At 61.7% G+C, this 24,021-nt stretch overlaps 2 protein-coding genes across 7 annotated transcripts in view; one reads left to right on the top strand and one right to left on the bottom strand.

Moving 5' to 3' along the window:
* NOC2L (NOC2 like nucleolar associated transcriptional repressor) overlaps positions 1-4,184 on the top strand; it is an 11,982-nt gene extending 7,798 nt beyond the window's left edge. For all 4 annotated transcript variants that reach the window (XM_044943993.2, XM_044943992.2, XM_044943991.2 and 1 more), the window contains 7 exons: positions 352-465; positions 686-787; positions 1,931-2,074; positions 2,178-2,291; positions 3,016-3,151; positions 3,506-3,607; positions 3,889-4,184. In XM_044943993.2, coding sequence (XP_044799928.2) covers positions 352-465; positions 686-787; positions 1,931-2,074; positions 2,178-2,291; positions 3,016-3,151; positions 3,506-3,607; positions 3,889-3,995 — 819 coding nt within the window. In that variant the 3' untranslated portion in view covers positions 3,996-4,184. The remainder of the gene's footprint in view (positions 1-351; positions 466-685; positions 788-1,930; positions 2,075-2,177; positions 2,292-3,015; positions 3,152-3,505; positions 3,608-3,888) is intronic.
* SAMD11 (sterile alpha motif domain containing 11) lies at positions 4,135-24,021 on the bottom strand. Of its 3 annotated transcripts, none has more exons than XM_025285677.3 (14): positions 23,114-24,020; positions 21,921-22,012; positions 18,489-18,670; positions 17,038-17,088; positions 13,059-13,183; positions 10,087-10,176; positions 9,777-9,887; positions 7,693-7,855; positions 6,580-6,695; positions 6,286-6,364; positions 5,677-6,191; positions 5,312-5,436; positions 4,901-5,011; positions 4,135-4,789 (listed from the first exon to the last, which is right to left on the bottom strand). In XM_025285677.3, exons 1-14 carry the CDS (start codon positions 23,628-23,630, stop codon positions 4,544-4,546), a joined length of 2,523 nt encoding a protein of 840 aa, XP_025141462.1. In that variant the 5' UTR covers positions 23,631-24,020; the 3' UTR covers positions 4,135-4,543. The 3 variants fall into 3 exon arrangements, with proteins under 3 accessions (XP_025141462.1, XP_025141461.1, XP_044799925.1); XM_025285676.3 differs by having other exon boundaries at positions 9,777-9,911; positions 23,114-24,019; XM_044943990.2 differs by lacking the exon at positions 7,693-7,855 and having other exon boundaries at positions 6,286-6,338; positions 9,777-9,911; positions 23,114-24,021.

Here is a 24,021-nt window from a genome sequence, read left to right as displayed (position 1 = left end):
GGCTGTGGGGGTGCGGTTGTGGGTGAGGAAGTTGCAGTGATGGCGACCCCGGGCTGGAGGGACCCTTCTTTGTCTCCAGATGCTGGTTCACAAGGTTTTCTGGCCCATTTGAGGAGGAGGGCAGCAGCAGTAAATGAAGGTCCTGCCCTGGTCCTGCTCCCTCAGCCAGGGACCTGCTCTGTGGCAGAGGGACTCTGGGGGACCAGAGATCTGGAACTCGAGCTGATGGGGGGAAAGGCTGTGTTTGGGGGCCGAAGGGCTGGCACTGCGTCTTGTCCTTGGCTTCAAGAAGGGTCTCTAGGGACCCAGGGTCCCATAGTGTGCAGGGGGGCTGACAGGTTCTTGGGACAGATTTTCCAGCAGGTTGACTTCAACAGGAGGCCGGGGCGCATAAGCTCCAGACCCATCAACTTCGCTGTGATCCTGAAGCTGTCCAAGGTCAACCTGCAGGAGAAGGCATACCGGGTGAGCCCGGCCTCTGGGAGGGTCTGGGAGTGCCCTGGGCAGGGTCATTGCAGGGTGTTGGAGAGCATCGTGTGTGGGGTGCCTAGAGGTTGATGAGTATGGACCGGAGAAGGCTCACTGCCCTCCAGAGCTGAACCTTGTGGGCCTCCTGGGGTTGGGGGAGCCTGGTGAACCTGAGCCCCCATCTGCCCTGACGCTGACCGCTCTCTCGCTACCTCAGGACGGCCTGGTGGAGCAGCTGTATGACCTCACCCTGGAGTACCTGCACAGTCAGGCCCACAGCATCGCGTTCCCTGAGCTGGTGCTCCCCGCTGTCCTGCAGGTGTGTGCCCGCTGCCTCCCGCCTGGATGCTTCCATGGGCCCAGACCCCTCAGCAGACCAGACCATCTCCTAATGGGCTAGCTCCCCTCATGTGGAACTAGAGTGAGACTTTGCAGTCCCAGCCACATGGGACAAGTGGCAGAGCCTGGGCAGTTGGCGTCTCTGCTGACACTGCCTGGCAGCTAGATCCCTGGGTGTGGAGCCTGAATGGGCTGGCATGGGTGTACTGCGAGGACCCCAGGACCTGCCAGCACTTCTCCACCCTGCCACAGCCCAGGGTCCAGACCAGCCATGAGGTTGCTTGGAGGTGCTGGGGTTGAGCAGGCTGGACCTGGCCCCCCAGCTCTGGGTTGGGCTAGTCTGAATGCATGCTTTTCCAGGTGCTCTTGGGCTGGGTGATGCAATAGGAGAGGTTTGGGGCGGGAAGAAGCCTTGGCTGTCCACCTTAGCTTTTCTTCAGGCAATACTTGGTGGGGGTGGGGGGACTCTCCCTCCACAGAGCTCCTTCTAGGCCACTTGGAGGTCTGTCACCCTCAGCCTAGATCCTTCCCGTCTCAGGGAGGCCTGTGCCCGTGGGCCTGGTGGTGAGTGGAGCGGGGCTACCCACACATAGTGTGTGTGCACCTGCTGTGTCTGAGTCCCAGGGATCGTGGTCTGGAAAAGGGTCAGCAAATGTTTTTGGTAAAAAGTCAGATGGTAAATATTTTAAGCTTTGCAGTTACATGGTTTCTCGAAACTGCTTAACTTACCCGCAGAAAGAAGGACAAAAAAACTCACAGAAATGCATGAACAAATGCGCCAGTACAGCTTTATTTACAGAGACAGGCAGTGGGTGGGATGTAGCCTGGAGAGTAGTTGGATGCTGTGCCCGCCACTGCCCATCCCTCTGCCTGGCCCCCAGGCTTGGCGCACATTCTCCCATCAGCCCTGCATAGGCCCCCGGGGGCTGGGCTATAGAGGTCACACAGCAACCCCCCACACCATGTGCACCAGGGCTCCCCTGTCAGAGGAGTGTCCCCCAGGCCTGAAACACAGAAACCCATGACATCACCCCACCCCCCGCCCCTGCCTGTCTGCGGTCACTGCACACAGGGTACAGAACAGCCTTGTGCCTGGAACTAGGCTGAGCCTCTTCTTCTGCAGCTGAAATCCTTCCTCCGGGAGTGCAAGGTGGCCAACTACTGCCGTCAGGTACGCCAGCTGCTCGAGAAGGTGCAGGAGAACGCAGAGCACATCCGCAGTGTCCGCCAGAAAGTCTCCTTCGGCGTGTCTGATCAGCGTGCAGTGGTCAGCTGGGGGCCAGAGCCCAGGCCCTGGGGGCACCAGTCAGTGTATGGCTGGTGTATGGGAGTTTGCCTAGGGTGGGACATGACCTTGGACTTCTACACAGGATGCCTGGGAGAAGCAAACCCGAGAAGAGGGGACCCCACTTACCAAGTACTACAGCCAGTGGCGAAAGCTGAGGGACCGCGAGATTCAGCTGGAGATTAGTGGCAAAGAACGAGTATGGCGGGGGTTCTGGGATGTGAGCTTGGCTGGGAGGATGTGAGCGGGGGTCGGTGGGTGCTACCCCCAGCTGCTGCTGCTGCTCTGACAGCAGATGGTGGGCAGAGCCAGGTAGAGTCTGGGGGCTTCTCCTGTGACCCCCAGGAGGAAAGGCCCCAGGGCTGTGCTGGGGCAGAGCATCTGCTGCCCCTTCTCAGGCCTGATGGGCTAGGACTTTTGTGGGGTGAATTCTGGGCTAACCTTGTCATGTGGGCCAGCTGTGGACCAGCAGGGAGGGCTGCGAAGAGCTCTAGCTGTCTTTGGGTCTGGTCCTGAGCAGTGGGTGTGGACGGCGTGACCTGAGGGGATGGCTTCGTGCCAAGTGACATGGCTGTCTGCAGCCCTGCCCTGCTGTCAGTGTGGGCTGCGTCTATTCTGGGGTGATGGCTGAAATTGGGGGGAACAGGAAGGTTGGCGCTTCAATGGCACTTCGTGGCCTCCTTACTGGCCTGGTGAGGCTGCTGTCCAGGAATCCTGCCCGGTGATGCTGACTAATCGTCCCGAAAGTGGCTGGGCAGGGTCCTTGCTTGGAGGGTAGGCTGGACGCTAGAGGAGGGGTGCTGGGGGGCGAGGGGGAGCAGGACTGGGTCTGGTAAAGCCATCAGTGGGAATGTGAGTGGGGCTCTGGCTGTGGTGGGTGGGCTACCACCCTTACCTGCTGCTCTTGGTCCCTATCCTTCCAGCTGGAAGATTTGAACTTCCCAGAGGTAAAGCGCCGCAAGGTAGGGGACAGGAAGGATGAGGACAGGGCAGAATTCAAGGACCTGTTCGATCTGGAGAGTGATGATGAGGATGATGCCCCAGACTTCACAAAGAGAGGTTTGGCCTGAGTGAACTTCAGCTTGTACTGGGGTCCTGGGAGCAGGTGGGCCTAGCAAGCTTCCCACCTCATTGAACCACAGGAAGGGTGCTTGTCATCACCCCTCCTGCCATGTGGCTGGCTTTGAGGTGGGGGCCCTCCTGGAATTGGAACACAGGCCCCTAAGCCTTGTGTCACCCCCTCCCACCACAACTTTTTGGGGGCAGTTCTGGGTCCTCTCCAGTTGAACAAAGGAGACCTAAGGGAAGGTGTGGTACAAGGCTGTGCCCCTAGCCCCCCCTGCTGCTTTAGCAGCCACCTCTGTGCATTTGCTGGTGGGTCCACTCCCATGGGCTCTTGTGCTTGGTTCCCAGGGATGCCTGGGTCCCCAGGAACATGGCAGAAAGTGGAGGAGGAGGAGGAGGAGGACGACAGCAGCAGTAGCAGCGGGGAGGAGGAAGTCAGCGAGTCAAAGGGTAAGTGTTTCCCAGAGTGAGGGCTGCTATGGTTTTTGAGCCCATCTGTCTGGAGCCCAGGGCTGCCTTGGGGGATCTTGTGGGTGGCTAGAGCCATTGGCTCTAAGCTGGGCCCACGCCCCTCCCTGGGGACATTGGGCCAGCTGCTCCATCCTGGCTGTCTCTGCAACAGCAGCAGCGATAAATTAATTAGTGCTGTGATTAATTAGTGATGAGTAACCTCTGAGGCTGGCTTCTTCCTGATAAAGCAGAATTTATGTAGCTGTGCTCTCTCCCTGCAGATGGACGCCCAGACACAGAGGCGGGGCTGGACCCCCAGGAGCTGTGGCAGCTGGCCCAGGGGCCAGAGGATGAGCTGCAGGACCTTCAGCTCTCTGAGGAGGACTGAAGGCTGCCCACCTAGAGTCTGGCGGGGGCTGCTGCGCAGGGTTCCCGCCTCCCCAGGCAGTCAGGTGCGCTGCTTCTCCACTGGGGCTGAGCCCGGAGGCCCTGAGGTTAGCGCCCCTGCAGGGTGAAAGGGCAGTAGATGGTGGACAGGCCTTTATTTTTACAACATAAAAGACCAGAAAGTACCAAATGCCGTCCAGTTCCTGGAGCTGCGTCCGTAAGCCACCGTGGGGCCTGCTTCCCACCACAGCCCACGGTGGCAGATGGGAATGCACCTACCCGGTGGGGCGGGCTGACGCAGCCATGCGGTGGGGCCAGCGCCACGTGCCTCTGTAGCTCCTTGGTCTCTGGCTTATTTGCAGCTCCTGGGATGCAGAGTACTGACCCCCAGGGTCTGCACCAGGCTCTGCAGTCACCCCCAGAGTCTGTGGAAACTGAATGTCGTGTTTAAAATTGTTTTTTGCATCCAAACAAAAAGGGGATAAGCTGTGGGCGGGGTGGCCTTTGCCTGGGAGTGGCTGGCACTGAAGGCCTGGGTCTGACACCAGCTCAGCACAGAGACTGGGAGGGGTCCGCAGGCCCTGGGAGCAGAGTCATGGTTCCATTCTCGTGCTTGGGTGAGGCGCGGCTGGCCGGGGGGTGCACCCCCCCATAGGGGGAGGGGGCCAATGCTGGGGACAGAGGCTGCTCCCCCGAGCTGAGCTCCCGTTCAGGAGCCCGCGCTGTTGGTGGCTGCAGCGGCAGAGCCACGGGGAGGCTGGCCATGTAGAAGACGCGGCCCAGGCGCTTGGCCACCTGTGGAGACACGGCCCGATGGGGCCTGTGAGGCTGCTGGCGTGCAGCCACGCAGAGCCTCCGTGCTGCCCCTTGGCCATCTGGAGACCACTGCCCCTTTCAGGTGCTCACCTGGGCCCGGATCTTGAGAGCAGGCCCCAGCTTCAGCCCCATGGTGGTCAGGAGGTGTTCTTCCGTCAGCAGGGGCAGGGTCTCCCCGTCAATCCCCTGTTCTCTGAAAACCTGGGAGGGGGCAGGGGTGCAGTATCAGGGCCTGAGTGCTGGGGCTCTGTGTCCTAGGGTGTCCTCCGCTCTCCAGAGAAAGCAGATCCAAGAGACCCTGGTGGTGCAACTTGGGGAAAATGTCAGAAGAAAAACTGTCCTCTGTTGGGCATGTGCCCATGCTGGAGGCAGAAGCACTGACAAGGAGAGGGAGGAGCATTCACTAGGACCTCCCTCCCCCAGTCTTTGAGAAGTCTGGGGTGGGCAGCACAGCAGGGGAATGGGAGGGCTCAGAACCATCCTGGGCAGGTGCCCCCTCACCGGTGCGTATTCTCCACAGCCAGACAGGCCCCCCACAAAGCTGCAGACATCGTCCACTGTCCACTTGCTGACGTCCTCAGGGGCTGTGGCCTCCTCCCCATCCATGAAGAGGCCCCCCATGGTGCCTGAGTTGGGGAGGATTGTGTTACTAGGACTCTGGCCAGCGCTTTTCTATGACCCCACCCCTGTCTGCTGACCTTTGCTCACCCTAATTATTCAGAAATGTTGGATTGATGACTGAAAGGAACTTGTCTCCCCATGAAGACCCTCCCTGAGACCCTGGGTGGGACGTAGGGGGACTGGGTCTCCTTCCACCCCATGGAAAGATCTGAAGGCACGTGGGGGTGGGGGGGGGCGGTGCCCACCTGTGTGGAAGAAGGGGCTGACAGTGTAGGGTAAGCCCAGGGGCAGTGGAGGGGGCAGCATGGACCCTGAGAGAAGACCCTTCCCTTCAGAGCTGGCCCCTCCAGGTGGGGCTTGGCCTGGGTGGGGGGCCTGGCCTCCAGCAGCCACCATCTCGGAGTCCTCGCCGTCTGAGTCCTTGGGGGGTTCATCTTCAGAACCGTCTGGTGCCCAGAGTCCAGCCCCCGTTGTCTCCTTGGACTCACTGGGCCGGCCTGAGGCAGGGCTGGGGCCCCCTTTCCGAGGAGCTCGGCGGGCAGGCTCTCGGGGTGGGGTAGGGGGCCCGGGGCCCGGCGGGCCCTGGGGAGGCAGGGCCAGCAGCGGTGCGGAGCTGTGTCTCAGCACCAGCATGGCCCCGCGCCGCTGCAGCTCCTCGGCACCGTCCGGCGGGCGCAGGGCGGCCTCGGGCGCCAGCAGTTGTGGCCGGTGCGAGCTCTCCAGCTCCTTCTGGCGCAAGAGCTCTGCTGACATCTCCAGCCTGGCGGTGGGGACAGCCCGCAGGGGGTCAGGCAGCTCCGCAGAGCCACTTCCGCCCCGTCACCCCTCCCCCCCCCCCCAGCCAAAGCACATACCGGGCCAGATTCTGCTTCCGCAGGAGCTCTTGCTGCCGGGCGAACATCTCCGCCTGGGCAGGGGGCAGGAAGCCGTAACCTGGGGGGAAGGGGACAGACCACGAGGCCGGGTGCCCGAGTGGTCCAGGGCCAGCCAAGCCCGCCCTGGTCTGTACTTGGCTTCAACAAGGGCAGGGATGGGTTCGCCGGGAGCACTGATGGACACCGGTTCGGTAATAGACATACCCGATGCCCCGCACCAACAGCCCCTCCCCGCGCCCGAGGGACAAAATCGCACACCCGACTACTGCTCACCTGGGGTCTGGCACAGGGCCGAGGGCACCCCCAAAAAGGGGGGCCTGAGGTGGGGGCCCAGAGCGATGTGTGGGGCATTCTGGGGCGACAGCAAGGGGGGCGGTTGCGACAGCTCCCTGTGGACGGCAGGGCGAAAGCTGCCTGTGGACTGCTGGGCCACGCGCGCCGCAGGCTCGGGCCCCCTCCTTCCCGGAATTGCCGCCCCAGCCCCCGCGGCCCCCGCTCTGGCCGCCTCTGCTAATTGCCGGCCCTGCGGGCGGTCGATGTGCGCCCGCCCCGGCTCCGGTCGTCCCTGCCCCCGCTGGCGGCGCCAATTAATCTCGGCGGCGGCGCGGAGGCGCTGGCCCGGCGGGCGGCGGCGACTGTGGCGGTAATTACCGCGCGGCAGCCCCTGGCCCCACGGCCCTGGCCCCCCTTTTACCGCCCCCGCCCCCGCCCAGCCCAGCCAACCTTGTGCAGACCGGGCGCAATTAGCCATGGTCCGGGAGGCGGCGGCTGCCGCGAACACCAGCCGGGTGCGGGGGGGGTGGGGGGGGGGGTCTCCCGGCGGGAGGGGCGGGGAGCAGTCAAAGTCCTCCAGCCCCCGCCCCTGCCTGGAGTCTCCCGGCCCCTACAAGCCTGGGGGGCTCTTCCGTGCAGCCAGCAGCTCCAGTGTCTGAGTCGGTGCTGCGGCGGGGTTCTCCCCTTCCTCAGCCCTCCCCCGACCTCGACCTTGGGGCTGCCAGACCTCGTGCTGCTCCCCCTCACCTCCCTGTTGGGGAAGCAAAGCCCTCAGCTGTCTCAGGGGCCCCTGGATTCAGCCCCACAGCTGCTCAACAGAAAGACACCCCACCCAGAGGGGCGGTCATCCTCAGCCTACCCCGAGAATGTTCCCCTGGGCCTCTGCCTGGCTGAGGGGGCATTACGTTGCTGCTGCAGAGCAGGCCGCCAACCTAGGCCCAAGCACAGCGCCAGGTCCACTGAGGACTCTGGCTGTGCGGCTGGGATGGGGAGATGCGGGCTGTGGACTTGACCTGCAGACACCAGCTGATGGGTCTGCCACCTGCAGCTCTCTAGCCCAGAAGCCAGCACAGGAAATGTAGAGGCCTCTCTGAAATGCAGGCATCCTGATACCTCTCTGAGAAGGACGGGGCGCCAGCTGGGCCGGTGGCGTCTCTGTGCTGAGCCAGGCTCTGCTTCCGACGCTGACCTGCCGTGGATGAGGGCAGGTGGACCTCCAGGCCACTGGGGCTCCTCGCAGCTGCTGCCGCCACCTCCTGTCGGACCCTCAGGAGATCTGAGGAGGGTAGGCACCAGCAGTGACCCAGAGGCCAGCCCCCACCAGGCTCTCATGTTCCTCACCCTGTTCAGCACAGGACATTGGCCAAGGACGCAGACTGGGAGCTTATTCTCCCAGATCCTGCTGGTTGGTCACCGGTGCAGAAAGATGAGCAGAAGGCCACAGGGCAGGGCAGACACCAGACATCCCTAGGCAAGGTGCCTGGCTGCACCGACTGGTCTTGGGACTGGGGCCAGGTGAGCATTTATAAGGGATGTGGAGAAGTTAGGAACCAAAACGTGGTTGGGATGGAGAAAGGGAAAGGCCCAGACAGGGAAGGCTGGTAGTTCAGGAACCTTGACTTCGACAAGAACTGACACTGCCAAGAGCCAGACTGCAGGGCCCGTGAAGGGAGGGGTCACGCAAAGGCTAGAGTGTGGGGGCAGCGGGGCTGGAGTCCAGGAGCTGGGGCAGGTCTCCAGCCCTCTCCTAGGTAACACCTGGGCTCACTGCGCAGTCTAGGCGCTCTGCTCTCCACCCCAAGCCCTCTGTCCAGCTCAGGCCCCGACTTCAGAGTTCCCCGCCCCCCCGCCCCGCAGCCCCCCACTGTGCCGGCTCCGCTGCCACCGCCTGTTTATAAATTAATTACCCGAAAAGCGGAGGTGGGTCCTGCCCTGGGCTGGATGCCAGCCCGCAGAGCCCAGCCGGCGCGGCCGCCCGCATCGATCTCGGCAGGGTCCTGCGCCCCCGCCCGCCCGCGGCCTCGGTTATTTACCGTCGGCTCCCGGCGGGGGCGGCAGGCGGAGGCCTGATTGACAGCCCGGCTCCGCGCCGCTCCTGGCGGCCGGCGCCCCTCCCCCGCACAGCCAGCGGAGCCGGCCCCAGGCAGGGCAGGGAAAGCAATTAAAAAGGAAGATTTTTAAATTATTAACATTTGGTGAATTATTCAGGCTCTCGGTGCCTGACTGCCCTGGGGGACAGTGCCTGTGTAAGGAGAGGAAATCCAGCCCCTTTTCCCAGCAAGTACCCCTCACCCAGCTCCAGCCAGGAAAGGCAAACTACTCCCCCTGGGCTGGGGTCTGCAAGGTCAGGGTGCAGCTGGACAGGGTGCCAGACGGTGCCCCTGTGGTGGTAGGGGGACTTCCAGGTGCTCCTCCTGAGCACCAGTGAAAGCTGGGCCACCAAACCTGAACTGCTGTCCATCCTGCTGCTGGACAGACATCCATGTGGACGTTCAGGGGGCTGACTGCTGCTCTGCTCCTGGCCCCACCCTCCAGAGAAGGGGTCTGGCACAGACTCTGCCCTGACTGCAGCTGGAGTCAGGAAGGACTACAGTATCCAGACCACACCATTCAGATGGGGGCAGGGGTGGGCGGGGACCCACAAGGACCTGCATGTGCTGGAGAGGGATGGGTCGGCCTGGTGAAACCCCCACCTCCCACTCTCCCTTCAGATCCCCCAAGCAGCTTCCTCCTCTGTGAAATGGCAGTGGGCAGTGGCTATTTGGAGAAGGAAATGGCAACCCACTCCAGTGTTCTTGCCTTGAGAATCCCAGGGATGGGGGAGCCTGGTGGGCTGCCGTCTATGGGGTCGCACAGAGTCGGACACGACTGAAGCGGCTTAGCAGCAGCAGCAGCAGCAGCAGCAGTGGCCATTTGAGGCCCTGCTGGGAGAGCCTTCGGGAGACTTATTGGTGAGGGACCACCCTCCCTACCAGATCTACCCAAACAGGCCACTGTATTGGGTGCAGGGAGGAGGAGGTGGGCCTCACTGTCCACCTACAAGGGCTTTCAAGGCTTGAGGAGCCAAAAGACCTGCATCCAATCCCAGCCTTGGTGTCAGCAGCCACTCTTTTCAGGGTAAGCAGAGACCTAACAGGACAGGGCGAGTCCAAAGCACATTGTGGACACTCACGATGCCGTGGGGTGGGGCAGCATACCATGGCTGGGGAGGCCCAGGTGGTAGAGACGCTGAGGGTCCTCAAAGGTGCTGGCCTCACTCAGGGCGGACACCAGCCGGCGGTAATGGTCCTCGGGGGCCATGCTGGGCCCTAGTTCCGGAAGCAACAGAGTCTCTGGGTTGGGCAAACACAGGAGAGGGGGCTTCCCCTTTAGACACTGCTGAGGGAGAGAAGCAGGGGCTCCCCTCTTAGAATCTGCTGCTGGCTGACTATGCCCAGCAGAGGGTCCAGACTGTCCCCCTCCCTCTCCAGTGGCTGTTCCCTCACCCCCCCGGGGTAAAGCCCACACCTTGAGGAGACTTGCTTCGGGCCTTCTTCTCCAAAGGGCAGTCACTGCTGATGTGGGGGGAGCGACCCAGCCTCTTGCCCAACAGGTCACCTGGGAGAGGGCAGAGTGAACCCCATCCTGCGTTCAGGCCTCAGAGAGGCCAGGATAGGAACAGCTCCGGCCCACCCCAGTACCGGCCTCAATGCCGGCCCAGCTCCAGCTCAGCCCAGAACCATAGCTCTCATCACTCGGGTGCCTATGGGTCCTGGCCAGGTTCAAGCCTTGCCCAGTCCAGCAGGGTTGGGTCAGAGTGAGGGAATGGGGCAGTCCAGACCTGGGCTCTGGACTGCATGTGTGTAGATGTGATGGGAGATGCGTGGTTATGGCCTCAGGCAGCAACTCAGGACCCCACAGGCACCATGATGCTCCCACCTGCCAGACAAGCCTCCTCTGCAGAGTAAGGAGCCCTCCTCCACACCTTACCAACCTCTCCTCCTGGGGCAGGGGTGACTGACTACCAGCAGTGCAGGGTCCCATGCCAGGGTAGCCCAACCTCCTCCTAGAGGCCGCAGGCCCTGGAGGTCAGGTGCATCTGCCCCATCCATTCTTCCTGGGTTCCTCCCCGCCAGGACACACCCATCATTGCCCCCAGAAAGCCCAAGGACGCTACCTGTCCAGCTGGGCTAAGTGCCCAAGAGCACCCCATCACCCACTGTGCACAGCCCCTCACGTGGCCCAGAGCCTGCCCCACCCCTATCCTAAAGTCCTCTTTCCGATCCCCAGGAGTCAGCCTTTCTCTACCTCAGCCACTGGCACCCTGATGCCAGGCTCCCTCCTGAGCCCAAGGTCTGGGAGGTCTTTGTGGAACAGTTCAGCAATTGTGTCGGCTTCCAATCCAAACCCTGTGCTCCTGGCCCCGCTCCCTCCTCATGAGGCCATCTGGGTGAAGGGGCCACCCCCTCAGTGACCCAGGCGCACCATGACACCTCAGCAAGGGGAGCCTGAGAAACCCTGCGGTCAGCTCCAGAGCCTAATTCCTTTTTCTTATTCCCTTAATCTGTCATTTTTATCAGGCGAGGAAGTGCAGCAGTGGAGTGCCGATCAATCTCCACTTTACAGCTGACAGAATGGTGCTAATAACTTATTGATCTCAGCCACCTCCTGCCACTGGCCTGGGCCCAGTGGCCTAGCCCCAGACCTTGCCCTGAGGGGGACGAGGACGAGGTCCCCACCACCCAGACAAAGGTCCCTACCTTAGTGACCTGGTAGGATGGGTAGGGGTTGCTCAACCAGCATGAAGCCCCTGAGGAAGGCAGAGAGCCTCTGGCCAGCAGTACCACCAGGGCTGCAGCGTCCAGCTCTGCCAAGCCTGGGAAGGGCTGGGTCCACATCTGCTGCCTGCACCCGACCCTGCACATACCCCTTGGGGACCCAGAGAATACCCCAGGGCTTCCACTTCCCTCGATCCAGTTCTCATTCTCCACAGTGGGAAGACCCCCTCCCCTTTCTCTTGGGGGGTGATGGCTCGTCTCTGCCTGGCAGAGGTGCTTGGGAGGGGGTGGCAGGCGGGTCCACAGTGAGACCCATGCCTACGGTCATAGAGAGGTCCTGCCATGGGGGTCTGGAGCTCATCAGTCCCTGATGAGGGCTGCATATACTCACACACACACATACAGTAAGGAGATGTCTGCAGGGCCCACCGCGAGCCCAGTCCTCCCTGACCCCTCCTGCTCAGGTGAACACAGAGCTGACACGTGCTCCTGGGGAGGAGGAGGTGAGGACAGGCCGAGGCCTCCACCCAGGGGCTGGCAGAAAGACATGGAAGCTGGTGAGGACTAGAGTCCCAAGAAGAGGGCAGGACCTGGATGAAACCCGGACACAGGACACATGGCACTTCATACAGATCATTGTGACCCATGAAGTGCTCATATGCGGGTCCTATACCTCAGCAGGAAGACAGTGAGGGCACTTTGACGCACACGTGTCACACGGGTGTAAGTGGAAGCCCAAGCCTTTGGCCAGACCCGGGGCACACAAGCACTCAGGCCAGGCACCATGAGGAGGTCTCCGCGTGTGCAGGCAGCAGAGGAGCCCTCTGGCTCTGAATATCTCAATCACTGTGGGTCTCTGGAGGCTCACTCGATCGATGGGGCAATTAGATTTTTATCAGCTGCCTGCTCAGAGCCTCTAACTCGGCTCCAGAAGCAGCAGCCCTCCATCCCCAACAGAGGACTACCCAGGCACTGGCACACCTGGAGGGCCTGATGGGGGTACTCAGGGGTCCCAGGATGGACCACCCCCTGCCCAGCCTTCCTGAGAGCTGCAGCCACTGCTGGGAAATTCCTGGGTCTGCCCTGGTCCATAGGGCAGAAAGGGACCCCTGCCAGCTCCTCTCAGCATGCAGAGCCCCCTTCAGCCAAAGCTCAGCAAGCTGCCCCCTCCCTCGGAGCTCTTGTTGCCTCCAGGAGCTAGCCCTCCACAGGGACAGAGCCCCGGGCGAGCACCCTCCTGCCCCAGCCCTCTTCTCTCAGGACATGGACCCTTCTCTCCCGGGGGCCCTGGCTCTGGGGTCGGTGTGTGCAGAGCGCATCCCTGCCCATCCAGGAGCCATGCCCAGGTGTACGCCTCCACGAGGCCTGCGCTCCCTGACTGTCCTGCCTCTATCTGCCCCCGAGAGCAGGGGATAGCTGTGGCCTCTGGCCACTCCAAGCCCACCCCAGCAGCAGCCACAGTGGAGCCACCGCCTCCGCCTCCTGTCTGCCCGGCTGGCTGGGATTAACACAATTACCATCACACGGAGCCCCGGGGGACAGCCGGCTTCGCCACCTCCCGCCTCCTCCACTGGACTTCCTGGCTGCCCGCCAAGGCTGCTGGGGGTGGCGGCATCCAGAGCCGCTGAGCAGAGACGCAGGGAGGCTGCAAGGCGGCTGTCCTCACGCTGCTCTGCGCAGCCTGGCAGCCCTGCTTCACCCAGCGCTGCCCTGGCTCCTCACCTGCGGCTCCCAGGCCTATTTCCACGCTGCCTCTCTGGAATTCACAGCGGCTCTGATGCTCAGGCATAACGAGGTGGCGGCTGCGATGCACACTGGATATGAGGGTGGGAAGGTCACTGTCCTGGCTGCAGCAAAGCAAGACAGGGAAGGTGAGACCCCTCGGGGCTCCTGGCTGAGCCTGAGTGTGAGCATGCATGGCCCAGGGGACACTGAGTGTGACAACACCTCGTGCACACCATTCCTGTGAGCATCTCCATCTCCTCCTGGGTGCTGGAGTCTCACCCTGACCTATGCAGGCCCCACCTGGGACCACCAGGACCTGCCAAGTGTCTGCTGAACACAGCAGCCTTGTACTCAGCCCCACTGCTGCTCCCAGGGAGGGTCGTCCGTGTGGAGTGCAGGGCTGGCCCCATCCGGACTCTGCTCTCTCCAGAGAGACCGGCCACTGTCCTTGCTTCTTGCTCTGGGGGGCAGCCAGGTCCCACCAGGGCCGGCCCAAGGCTGCCAGAGAGGACACGTGGACCCAGCACTTGCTCCTGTGCACATACTGCTATTGCAACTAAAACTTCCAACCACCCACGGACTCGCAGCTTTTTCAAATCCAGAAACCAAGGTTGAGACCAAACTCTGCAGCCAATGAGCTGTGTGCCCATGCAGGGCCATACATGGGCGTGCGCACACACACTCACACGGACCTGCAGACACACACAGACACAGATGCACACCGCAGTCACCAGTGTGCCTGTGCTCAGGACACTGTGCTCTTCTCAGGGCTCCCCATCAAGAACCTTGGGATAAACAGGAATTTAATTTCATTCTGTCTTTGCTCTTCCTGTTAAATCAGCTCACTGCCTATATCACAGAACCCCAGACAAAAGAGGGAGGGAATGGCCCCCACGGCATTTGCCCTTGGGGTTCTGAGAGCATCTCTGTTAGCACAGAGAAGGGCCCCTGCCACCTCCCAGACGCACTTGGAGTGGCAGGAAGTCAGGACAGGACAGAAGAGGAGCAGGGAGGGACCCCAGCCCACCCTGCGGCACATCCCTCCCCAGCACCCTTGCTCCCCAGCCCACCTGTAATGGAGCAGCCTTCTGGCTGGGCCACCTCAAGGGGGGCCTCCACCAAGTGACCTGGGAACCAATCTTAAACCTCATTAAATAACCCCCAGGCGCCACCCCCGCTCTGGCCGAGGTGGCCGGAGCAGGCTAATCCAGAGCTGGCCCCTAAGCAGATCAGTTTCAGCACCAAAGCCTCCAGGGCTGGGCTCTAGAGCTGCTGGGAGACCCTGATGCAAGCTCTCTCCCCACCCCCAACCCCTCTCCCTGGAGAAGGGAAACCCCCCCAACCCCCCGCCATGCAAACAAGAGGGCAGGTGGGGTGGGAGTAAGTACTTTATGGGATTAATTGGCAGCAATTCTCATCCTCTCTATCATCCTCATCAATGCGGGGGGCAGGGGTGGAAGAGAGAAGTGCTGTCCTCAGCATCAGGGAGGGGTAGGGGTGCCTGGTGCCAGGACTGCTGCTGCCCGAGTTCTCCCTTGAGAGAACCTCCTTTTGGCGCCCCCAGGACTCCTGCAGGAGGTGGACCAGCCCCCAGAGACTTAAGGTTGGGATCAGGCCCGTTCATTTGTTTCCCGTGAATCCTCAGCTGAGTGCTTACACAGGGACTGGGGCTCAGCGCTCACAACCGCTGTGGCCAGTAACTCTTTCAGCTGCTCATTCAGACACTCAGGTGGTGCTGCGGCTCCATGGAGGTGATGCCTTGTGGGAATCAAGACACAGCCCACACATCAAACCTCCACTTCCTGCCTTGGGGGCTCGCCCCATGAGCTCCAAGACAGCATGGCCTGGCCCCAGAAAACCTGCGTAGACACTCGGTTGTTCACTGAACAAATTATGCCAGGTTTTATGCAAAGAACCATGAAGAGGACTTCTCTGGTGGCTCAGTGGTAAAGAATCTGCCTCCCAATGCAGGAGACATAGGTTTGATCCTTGGTCTGGAAAGATCCCATGTGCTATGGGCAACATGTGCCATAACTACTAAGTCTGTGCTATGGAGCCCAGTTGAACTACAACTGCTGAGCCCACATGCGGCAGCTACTGAAGCCTGCACACCCTAGAGCCCATGCTCTGTAGCAGAAGCCACTGCACTGAGAAGCCTGAGCGCTACGACTGGAGAGTAGCCTGTATAACCAAGACCCAGCAGAGCCAGAAATAATTAAATAAAATTATTTTTAAAAAAATGTGTGAACCATCAGACTCTTTCTCCCCATGAGGAGCCCCTCCAGTGCCTGGTATACTGTCCAGTCCTTGTCCATCTCTTGGTCAGTTCAGGGGCCTCAGGAAGGCAGGGCCCACATCTCCTGCCTGCTGCCCTGGATGCACGGGGCTTAAGGGGGAGCTCCAACCCGGCAAGTGGTTATGGCAGACTCAGGCAGACAGAGGGATGGGGGTGAATGCATAGATGAGTGGAACTGAGGGACAGACAGACAGATGAAGACTGATGGATGAAGTCAGGCTCTACTGGATAGACAGAAAGGATGGAAACAGCAAACAGACAGATGGACAGAGCCTGAAGGACAGACAGCAGCGTGAGACAGAAAGACACAGGGACGGGGCCAAAAGGAGCCAGGAAGAGACAAAGGCAGAGCTGAGATGGGGGTGTGTGAAGCAGCTGCGCTGTGGGCTTGCTCAGCCCTCCCTGGCCAGACGCCGGGGTGCCACAGCAGGGCGAGGTGGGGGGCAGATCGTCTGTAAGTCCTGTTGGCTAACCCCCCAATCTCCCCTCTGGTAAAATCCAGACAATCATCGCAGCTGTTTTGAGGGTCCACCACACACACTGGGACCTGGCCTCTTACTGTGTCTGGACACCCGGGCCCTCTCCCACATCCCATGGCCAGCTGGGGTGAGCAGGGGGCAGCAGGCAGGGAAAGAGCAGCCTGGGATTCCCCTACAGGCCTTACTGACAATTTCTCATGTAGCTTCCCAAGTAAAAAGCTCATAAAATGTCATCAACGTTCATGACGGTTCATAAAAATGATCAGTTGAGCAGGCAACTTCAAAATGAGGTGGAAATAAGTTCAAAGATGTTTTCATTGTAATTTGGCTCCAGGACCTAGACATTCTCAGAAGTATAAATAATAACACATCTGGCACAGAGCCAGGCTGTGAGAGGGGCCCGAAGGCCCTGGATGCCCACTGCCTGCTCGGCTGGGCCTGTCCTGTGCCTTCCCTGGAAGCCCTGGGCTAAGACTTAATCCCACTGACCAGACACCAGCGCCAGGGCTCCACTCTGTCCTTCTGAGATGGGGGCCTTGGGTCTCCCCAACACCCCCAACCTCCACATCAGGTCTCCCCATTTTTATCTCCTTACTATGGCTTGAATTTACAGCCCCTCCACGGACTGGAGCAAACCCCAACCTGCTGGATGGGGCCTACAGCAGGACCTTGTCAAAGCATACACCAACCACTTCTCTGCTCAAGAGCTTTCAGTAGCTCCCCACTGCCTGAAGGAAAATGCCCAATAGGCCCAGTATCTAAGGCCAGTTAAGACAGGCCTGCCAGCTTCCCCTCCTCCCTTCCTACATCCCCTTCCCTCATTCCTCCATGTCTCTGTAGACACCCCGTTTCCCTAGTGAGCTCCTATGTGTCCTTCAAGACCCCACTCACACATCACCATTCTCACATTCTGTTAGGTCTCTGGGAGAGTGGGAGGGGGCAGGCACGGCCTTATCTATGGGCAGATGGGCTCACATGTGAGAGGGGGAGCACACTCTGGCTTCAGGGCTGGGCCCAGAACCCATATCTGAGCTGCTGTCACAGCTTAGGCAGAAGTCAACAATAGACCACGGACCAAGGGGAGGAGGAGCGGAGGGAGGCTGCAGGGATTTAGAGTCAGAACCAGAGGACATGGAGCGACAAGGCTCTGTGCTGCCTGTGCACAACACGTAAGGGAAGCCCAGCCCAGGCCCGGCCCTACCTGCAGGACGTCTCTCGGAAGGAGATGTTCACGTCCCAGTGGGTGTGGACTCTGCAAGGAGAGAAGCAGAGGGTCAGTGTGGCCTCCAGGACTCAGCACGTGGACAGCAGAGCATGTACGTGGCATGCCCTGTGTCTTCCCTGGAGTGCCAGCCTCAAGGGAACTGGGCTGGCTCAGAACCGCCTCTAGCATCATCTGGTACCAGCTCAACACGTTGGTGGCTGCAGCCAGGACAGACCCACGGGGCAGGCGCCTGCTCCAGGGCTCAGCAGACAAGGAATTGGGAAGGACAGAACTGAGGTCCCACGTCTCTGCCTCTTGTGTGGAGCCAGCAGAGCCCCCACTTGTGCTAGGAGTGGGGGCCGTGACTTCCTCTGCATGTGCCACTCGTGTGACTGAACCCAAATTCCTAGTTGCTAGAGCTGCTCCGGGGGTGCTGGGAACCAGGTCGAGGAATGAACCCCATGGCCACCACCACTGGCTCCGGTGGTGGCCCCTGGGTCCCAGCGGCTGCCAAGCCGCCTCCTGAAAGTGACAGTCATACAGCAGAGGTAGGAGGGGTCAAGCAAGCAAATAGCTCTGTGCTGTGCCCACCCTCTCACCCACAGCAGTGTCCCTGAGAAGACCTGCGGGCTGAGGCAGGCTGGGGGCAGGCCCACGCGGTGCTTTCCCTCAGCACAGGTGGGAGTCGGGGCTGGGAGGGGGGCTCTCTGGTGTCCAAAAGGGTTAGGGTAGGAGAAATTAGAATATGTTAAAAGACTGAGCAGGAAAAAGGCCTGGAAATTCTGGGTATATATGACATGCTGGACAGACGACAATGGATGGACAGATGGATGGATGGATGGAACTTTAAAGAGGTGAGTGGGCAGAGGGAGAGGCTTCTGCCAGGAGGGAGGGGAGAAAGAAGGAGGTCAGGAACGGTGGACCCAAGCCTGGGGGAGACAGTAAGGAGCCAAGGGAGTGGCCACTCCAAAGAGAGGGAGTGTGAGTGTCAGGGGTGCTCCCATGAGGATCCACGCAGCTCCCTCCTCCCTGCCTGGCTGTGGTGCCATGAGACTTTCCTCCAAGAGCCTTTCTCCTTCCACAACCCAGCGGCTCTGGCCCTCCTTGGCCCTTCCCCACACAGGCCACATGGACCCTCCCTGGCCTGCTCTGGCCTTGACTATTGGTGGTACCTGCTCCTCAATGATACCATTGAGTCCTGGCCTGGCACTCGACCCCCAAGTGAGGGCAAAGCAGGTTCACAGTGGTCCTGAGGCATGTCCCTGGGAGTCCAGGCTTTGTTTCACCTGCGGCAGCTGTCAGCGTCCACGGGGAGGATAGAAGCTAAGCTGGGGCCCTGTCCTCAGGGCAAAGGCTCTCCACCTCTAGGTCTGACCTGGCCTTCCGCTGCCTGAAGTCCCCACCCCCGCCAGAGCCCGCGTGCCCTCCCCTCCTGGTCCCTTTAGCACCTTCTCTTCATGATACGGACATGCGGCTCGTCTTCCTGCTTCAAGCCCAGCCGCTGCCCACAGGCCGGACCACTCCCGTCGCTGTCGCCATCACTGGCTGAGAAGCTGGGGGTCAGCTCCTTCTTCAGGATCCGGGCAGGGGGCAGGGCAACTGTCCTCTTGTCTGCCAGCCGCCCCCGGTTCTGAACAGGGAGGGAGGAGAGGACGCTTAGGCCAAACCGTGTTGCTCAGCCTCCTGGGCGCCCCCACCTACAGCAGAGGGGCCTCCAGCCCTCCAGGACACTCACAACTGGCCAGAGGCCAAGACAAGAGCAGGGAGGCAAGGCTTCCTTCACAAACCCATCCAGAGACTGCCTTCCACTCCACCCTGGTAGGCGCTCAGGAGTAAGCGTATGGGCACTGCCCTGTCCAGACTCCACACTCAGGCCAGCCCCTCCACAGGTGCTAGGCCTGTGTGTGGACACCTGCTGGGGACCAACCCGGTGTTCCCAGCCCCTAAAGGGCTGCGAGCACCCGCAGGACGCTGTGTGTCCTGACCCCGTGCAGTTACCTCTGCATGCACGCCTGCCTGACAATCCCACTCAGACTCTGTGTGAACCCCTACCCATGCCAAGCCCGCTTTCGATGCTTAGTGCCAAATGAAGCCCAGCTCAGGGGTATCTGAAGCCTGGAGTCTGGGGCTGATCCCTTGTAAATTGCAGACCTTTGGTTCACAGGTCATCTGGCAGCCAAAGCCCTTTGTCCTATGCACCCTGGGGGGACTGATCCCCTTGGTCAGGAACTACGAGATTCAGAGTTTTTCTACGAGGTGCACCTTTCCCCTGCTCCCAGTGTGAGCAGGGAGCAGAGCCTCCACAGAAGGGCCCAGAGCCTGCAAACATGCTGGGCCAGGGCCCTGCATAGCATGGCACCCGCTGGTGTCTGCAGGTCCTGCCACCCCAGGGAAGAAGAGCTCCCGTTTTCTGGTGGGCTGGAGGCTTTTTCTTATTTAATAACTACTGGTTCAGGATGGTGGCAGGGACCTTGGAATTATCTAATTCTCTCTCATCTTTTCAGTGACTGAGGCCTTCTAGGACTCCACCCTCCTGTTGCCAGGATAATTTTGTCCCCATTATACACAGGAGCTTGGGGAGGAAGGTATCCAGGGGGGTTTCGCCCCTCCCCACAGAGTGTCCCCCTGGATCTGAAGGGCAGCTGTGTGTGGCCACCACAGCCCTATCCTCCAGAGAAGAGGTTCTCTTCAGATCCAGACCAGCCTCACCTCCAGACACATGGCCCACCCCAGTCCCAGATTTGGGCAGTGCCCCTGACAGGGTCAGGGAGCCACAGTCTGCCACACCTGCCCTCACAAATCCACCCAGGAGGTGTCCCATGGTCCTCTCTTCAACACACCCAGTGAGAGAGTGGGCAGCACTGGGGAAGGTGGGATGGAGGGAGCAGTGAAGTTGGGGGTAGGCCTACGAGATGAAACGGGGGGGCCCCATGCTTCTAAGACCCTGGCCTTGGCTCCAAGCTATACCAGTGACAGCAGAGCTTCAGTGAGGCAGGGAGGCAGAGGGGGTGGCTAACGGCCCCATGCCTCCTCCGGCCAGGCTCTGGGGGGCAGGGTTTTCAGCAGCTCTGGCCTGTCTGGGGTGTGCTTGGCTGCAAAGCCCCTCAGCTCTGCCCTTCTCTAGCCTGCTGTAGGCCAAGCACCAGGACCTCCTCTCCTGCCTTTCCACTTTAAACTATTCTCTGAAGAAAAAGTTTCCGTGCACTTCCCTTTACTTCTCATCTGTGGGACAAGGATGAGGAGAGGGAAACGGAGCAGTGAGGCTGCCACTTGGGTAAGGCCATACTAGGTACGGTGGCCTGGAACGGCTCTGGTAGTGGGGCGTTAAGGAAGACGGACCAGGATGAGCAGTCCTGACCTGAACCAAGGACAGGGACACATCTGCCTCCCACATACACCAGAGACCTCAGCTGCTGACCCCTGCTCAGCACACAGATTTAAGAATTGGGTGCTAAGCCCCTGTCCCAGCCAAGCACTGGCTCCTCAGTCCTTCCTGTCAAGAAATGTCTTAGAGGGGACTGATGCTGGGCTCAGTCCACCTGCCCACCCCCTCCTGTGGGAGACCTTCAGAAGGGGATGGTGGGAGGGTTCTTCCCGCCTGAGCAGAGGCCCCAGACCAGCCTGGAGGGTGTTCTCTCTGGTACCAACTGCTTGAGAAGTGAAAGGGAGTTCAACTTCCTGCCCCAGGCAGGTGTGCTGGCTTTCAGCAAAGGTAGGCTGCCTGCGCACATGCTCTGTCTGGGGGCTCTGCATGCAGGCTTGCCTGTGAGTACAATGAGCTCAAGCCAGACAGTGTGTGGGGTGGGCAAGTGGGGAGGCTCAGCTGTGTCCCCTTCCCCTGGCCAACCTGTGTGTCTTTACAGGTTTGTCTGTGGCTTCCTGGCTTGCCCACCCCCAAGGCCCACCAGGAATCCAAGGCTTCCCCACCCCCGCCCTACCACCAGTCCAAAGTAAACAAGCTGAAGGCCGCCTGCAGGGTCCTTTCAGGCCTTCCTGGCAGAGGGGGCTGCTGAGTGGTGCCAGGAGCCGTGGTCCTCATGGGCTCTCCCCCAGGAGCTCAGACTGTCCCTCTCAAGACAAGATTTTCAGATGGCGCCTCCAGCCACTGCTGCCTGGAGGGCATGGGAGGGGGAAGGCAGTGCTTCAGGGCAGGCACAGGCCCCAGCTCTCCTGTGCACCCCAACCCCCAGGCTAATGAGGGCTCAACAGACTTCTACACTGGGCTGGAGGCCCCACACCAGCTTCTAGATGCAGTTCTCTTGACACCAAGGCCCACACTGCACCTTCTGTGCCCCAGACCAGGCTGTATCCTCAGACATTCCTGGACATCCCTGGCCTTGTCCCACAGGGCTCCAGCGCTAGGCATCCAGACATGCAGGTCACTCACATCCAAGCCTGTGGCCACTCAGAAAGTCCATCCAGGCTGGCCGACACTGTCACATCCCATAACAAGTATCCCCTTAGGACCAGCTCCTCTCCCAGGCTGGGCCAACTGACATGGTGAAACTGTGCTCCCCCCACACCCCACACAAGGCAAAGGTGTTACACACCTGTAACAAGGCAAAGTCCCCAGGCCCCGATCAGATGACACTGTCCAGGGAGGAGTCCTTCACACCATGAGCTGTCCCCAGGACCTCAGGAGAAGCAGCTCCCGGGCTCCCAAAGAGACGCTTCAGGATAGGCAGGACCCTGCCCTTAATCAAGGGGGACGGGGTCTGATGCCCCAGCATACCCACCAAAGCCGTCTCCTCTATTTGCCCCTGAGGGCTCCCTCCTGCCCACTGGCAGAGTTGAGGTTAGGACTGATTCTAGAAAACATAGGCCAAGCTCCGCAGCGGAGAAACAAGCCCTGAAGCCCCAGGTTTTCTCCCACATCTCACCACCGGGGAGGATATTCGACAGCCGGGACAGTCGCAGATCGGAGGATGCACCTGAAGGATCCCCTTGGACATAAGCGTCTTCAGACTTTTCCCTGCAAGGAGAGTCGAGGCAGGACCGGTAAGGGAGCGGGGCCGGGCACAGGTGGGGCCGGGCACGCGGGCATGCTTCCGGGGCGCTGCCAGAGGCAAGGCCGGGTTCCCTCCCGCCACGAGTATGAACACCCGCCTCCGTCCAACTTCCGAACCCACACCCGGCCTCGCCGCCCACCCCACCCTCGCAGACGTCGCGGGGATCTGCAGAGCTCGGAATTCAAGATCCGGCGAGCGCCCTCCCCTGACGCAGGGCGGTCTCTCCCTCCTCTTCCCCCGCCTCTGCGCGCCCCTCCTCCCGCGCTCCACCCTCTCCAAGCAGGTCCCCGGGAATCCGGAGCTGGACCGTGGAGGTCGGGCCTGGCGCAGGTGAGCGGCGCTGTCAGGACCCGGGACTGCGCTTGACCCCGCGGAGCCACGAGCCCCTGAGTCGACGAGCGTGATTGGGTCCCTAACTTTCTAACTATCCCCCACCCCTAGCCTAGCGCTCACCCCCTCTCCCTCCGCATGCCCGCTCTGACGCCCACACGTCGCGGCCTTGGAGCCAGACTCCTGCGGGAGCCCTAGAGACTGCTCCCAGCTCTGCCGCCACTCTGCTCCGCGCGCGCTCCCGCCCCGACGCGCGCCCCCGCAGCCCCCACCTGCCTGCGCCACCCGTGCACCTTGCCGTTCTCTCTACCAGCGCGCGTCCGCACCCGGCCTCACTTGTGCCCCTCCACTCCCGCCAGAACCCGTGGCTCCTCGACCCCGGAGGGCAGTATCCTGCCGAGTCGGCCTCCCGCCCGCTCTCCCGAGTTCCCGTAAACTTCCCCGGAGCCTGAAGGCCCAGGAATCCCGCAAAGACCTTCCGGGCAGAAAGAGCCGCCCGCTCGTGCGGCCAGCGCTGGGGGGGACCACGGAGGCCGAGGGCGCTCAGCCCGGGTCCAACAAGGCGACCGTGCTTGGGGGAAGGGGGTGTCCCTGCGGCGGCCCCAGAGTCTCAGCGCCCTCTCTAGGCAGAACTGGAGTCTCCCAGGTGGCAGACGAGGGGGATCCGGACCCACGGGTCCTCAGGGAGCAGAGGGGAGGGACCGGAGCGGTCCGCGCCCCCACGGCGGCCGCACCTTTGTGGCGGATGCTGCGTTTCCAGTCCTTGGCCGTCTCGCGGCCGCTGACGAACTGGAACTCGTTGGGTGTGAGCCACTCGCCGCGGTGGCGGATGGACGGACCCTTGCTGCCCTGGCAGAGTTTGCGCACGTAGAGCAGCGCGCGGTTGGCGCCGCACTCCACCTCGATGCAGGGCTCGCCGTTGTCCAGCAGCGGCTGGAAATCCGGTGCCGCGGCCGCAGTGGCCGAAAAGCGCTCGAGGGCCAGAGGGTCTCTGGGCAGGTGGAGGTGCGGGGCGGCCTCATGCAGGCTCAGGTAGGCGCGAGGGGCACGGAGCGGCGGGGCCAACAGCGCCTCGTAGCCCGCTGTTGCGGCTGGTAGCGAGGCTGCCGGGGGCAGGGCGGCCGCGGCGGGCAGTGGCGCCAGGTAGCCAGGCAGCGGCGGCAGTGGCAACGCTGCCAGGGTCGGGTGGAAGGTGGCCAGAGCCAGAGCGAGGTCTTCGCGGCCGGGTAGCTCCTTCTTGACCGCCGGCATGGTGGGCCTGTGTTCCTGCAGCCTGGCCCTCCGCCGCCGGCGCAACTTGTTCCGGCCCGGGCTGGAGTTGGGTCTCGAGGGCCGGGGCTCTGGAGCCTCCTGGCTGCACACCCGCCCTCCCCGCTACTGTGCCCCGGCCGGGCCACCTCGGACCGCTGCCCATCCGGCTAGCAGGGCCTCTGCCGCCCGAGACATGGTGCTGCCGGAGCTCTATCGATCCCCGATCGACCTGCCCAGCGCCGCAGCTCCAGGGCCTTGGGGCTCCACTGGGCGCTGGGCCACCTGCGCCCGCGCCCCCTGGGGCGGCCGGGCGCCCGGCTCGCTGCTGCGCCCGCGGGGCCGAGCCGGGCAGTGAGGAGTTGTGCAGCCTCCGGCCGCGTGCCCCGCCCCG

The sequence above is a fragment of the Bubalus bubalis genome, chromosome 5 (assembly GCF_019923935.1).
Source record: "Bubalus bubalis isolate 160015118507 breed Murrah chromosome 5, NDDB_SH_1, whole genome shotgun sequence".
NCBI classification, from domain to species: domain Eukaryota; kingdom Metazoa; phylum Chordata; class Mammalia; order Artiodactyla; family Bovidae; genus Bubalus; species Bubalus bubalis.
Note: the sequence above shows the minus strand (reverse complement) of the source record. Positions and strands in the feature narration are given on the sequence as shown.

Excerpts from the sequence above, each read along its gene's own strand:
- SAMD11 (XM_025285676.3), bottom strand. The coding sequence starts at position 23,630 with ATGCCGGCGGTCAAGAAGGAGCTACCCGGCCGCGAAGACCTCGCTCTG. Across the intron at positions 7,856-9,776 it reads CCTGGGCCTCCCCAGCCATG|ATCTCCTGAGGGTCCGACAG; the intron begins GTATGCTGCCCC and ends TACCCTCCTCAG. Across the intron at positions 6,696-7,692 it reads GCCCCGTCCTTCTCAGAGAG|GGAGCTGTCGCAACCGCCCC; the intron begins GTATCAGGATGC and ends TGCCGTCCACAG.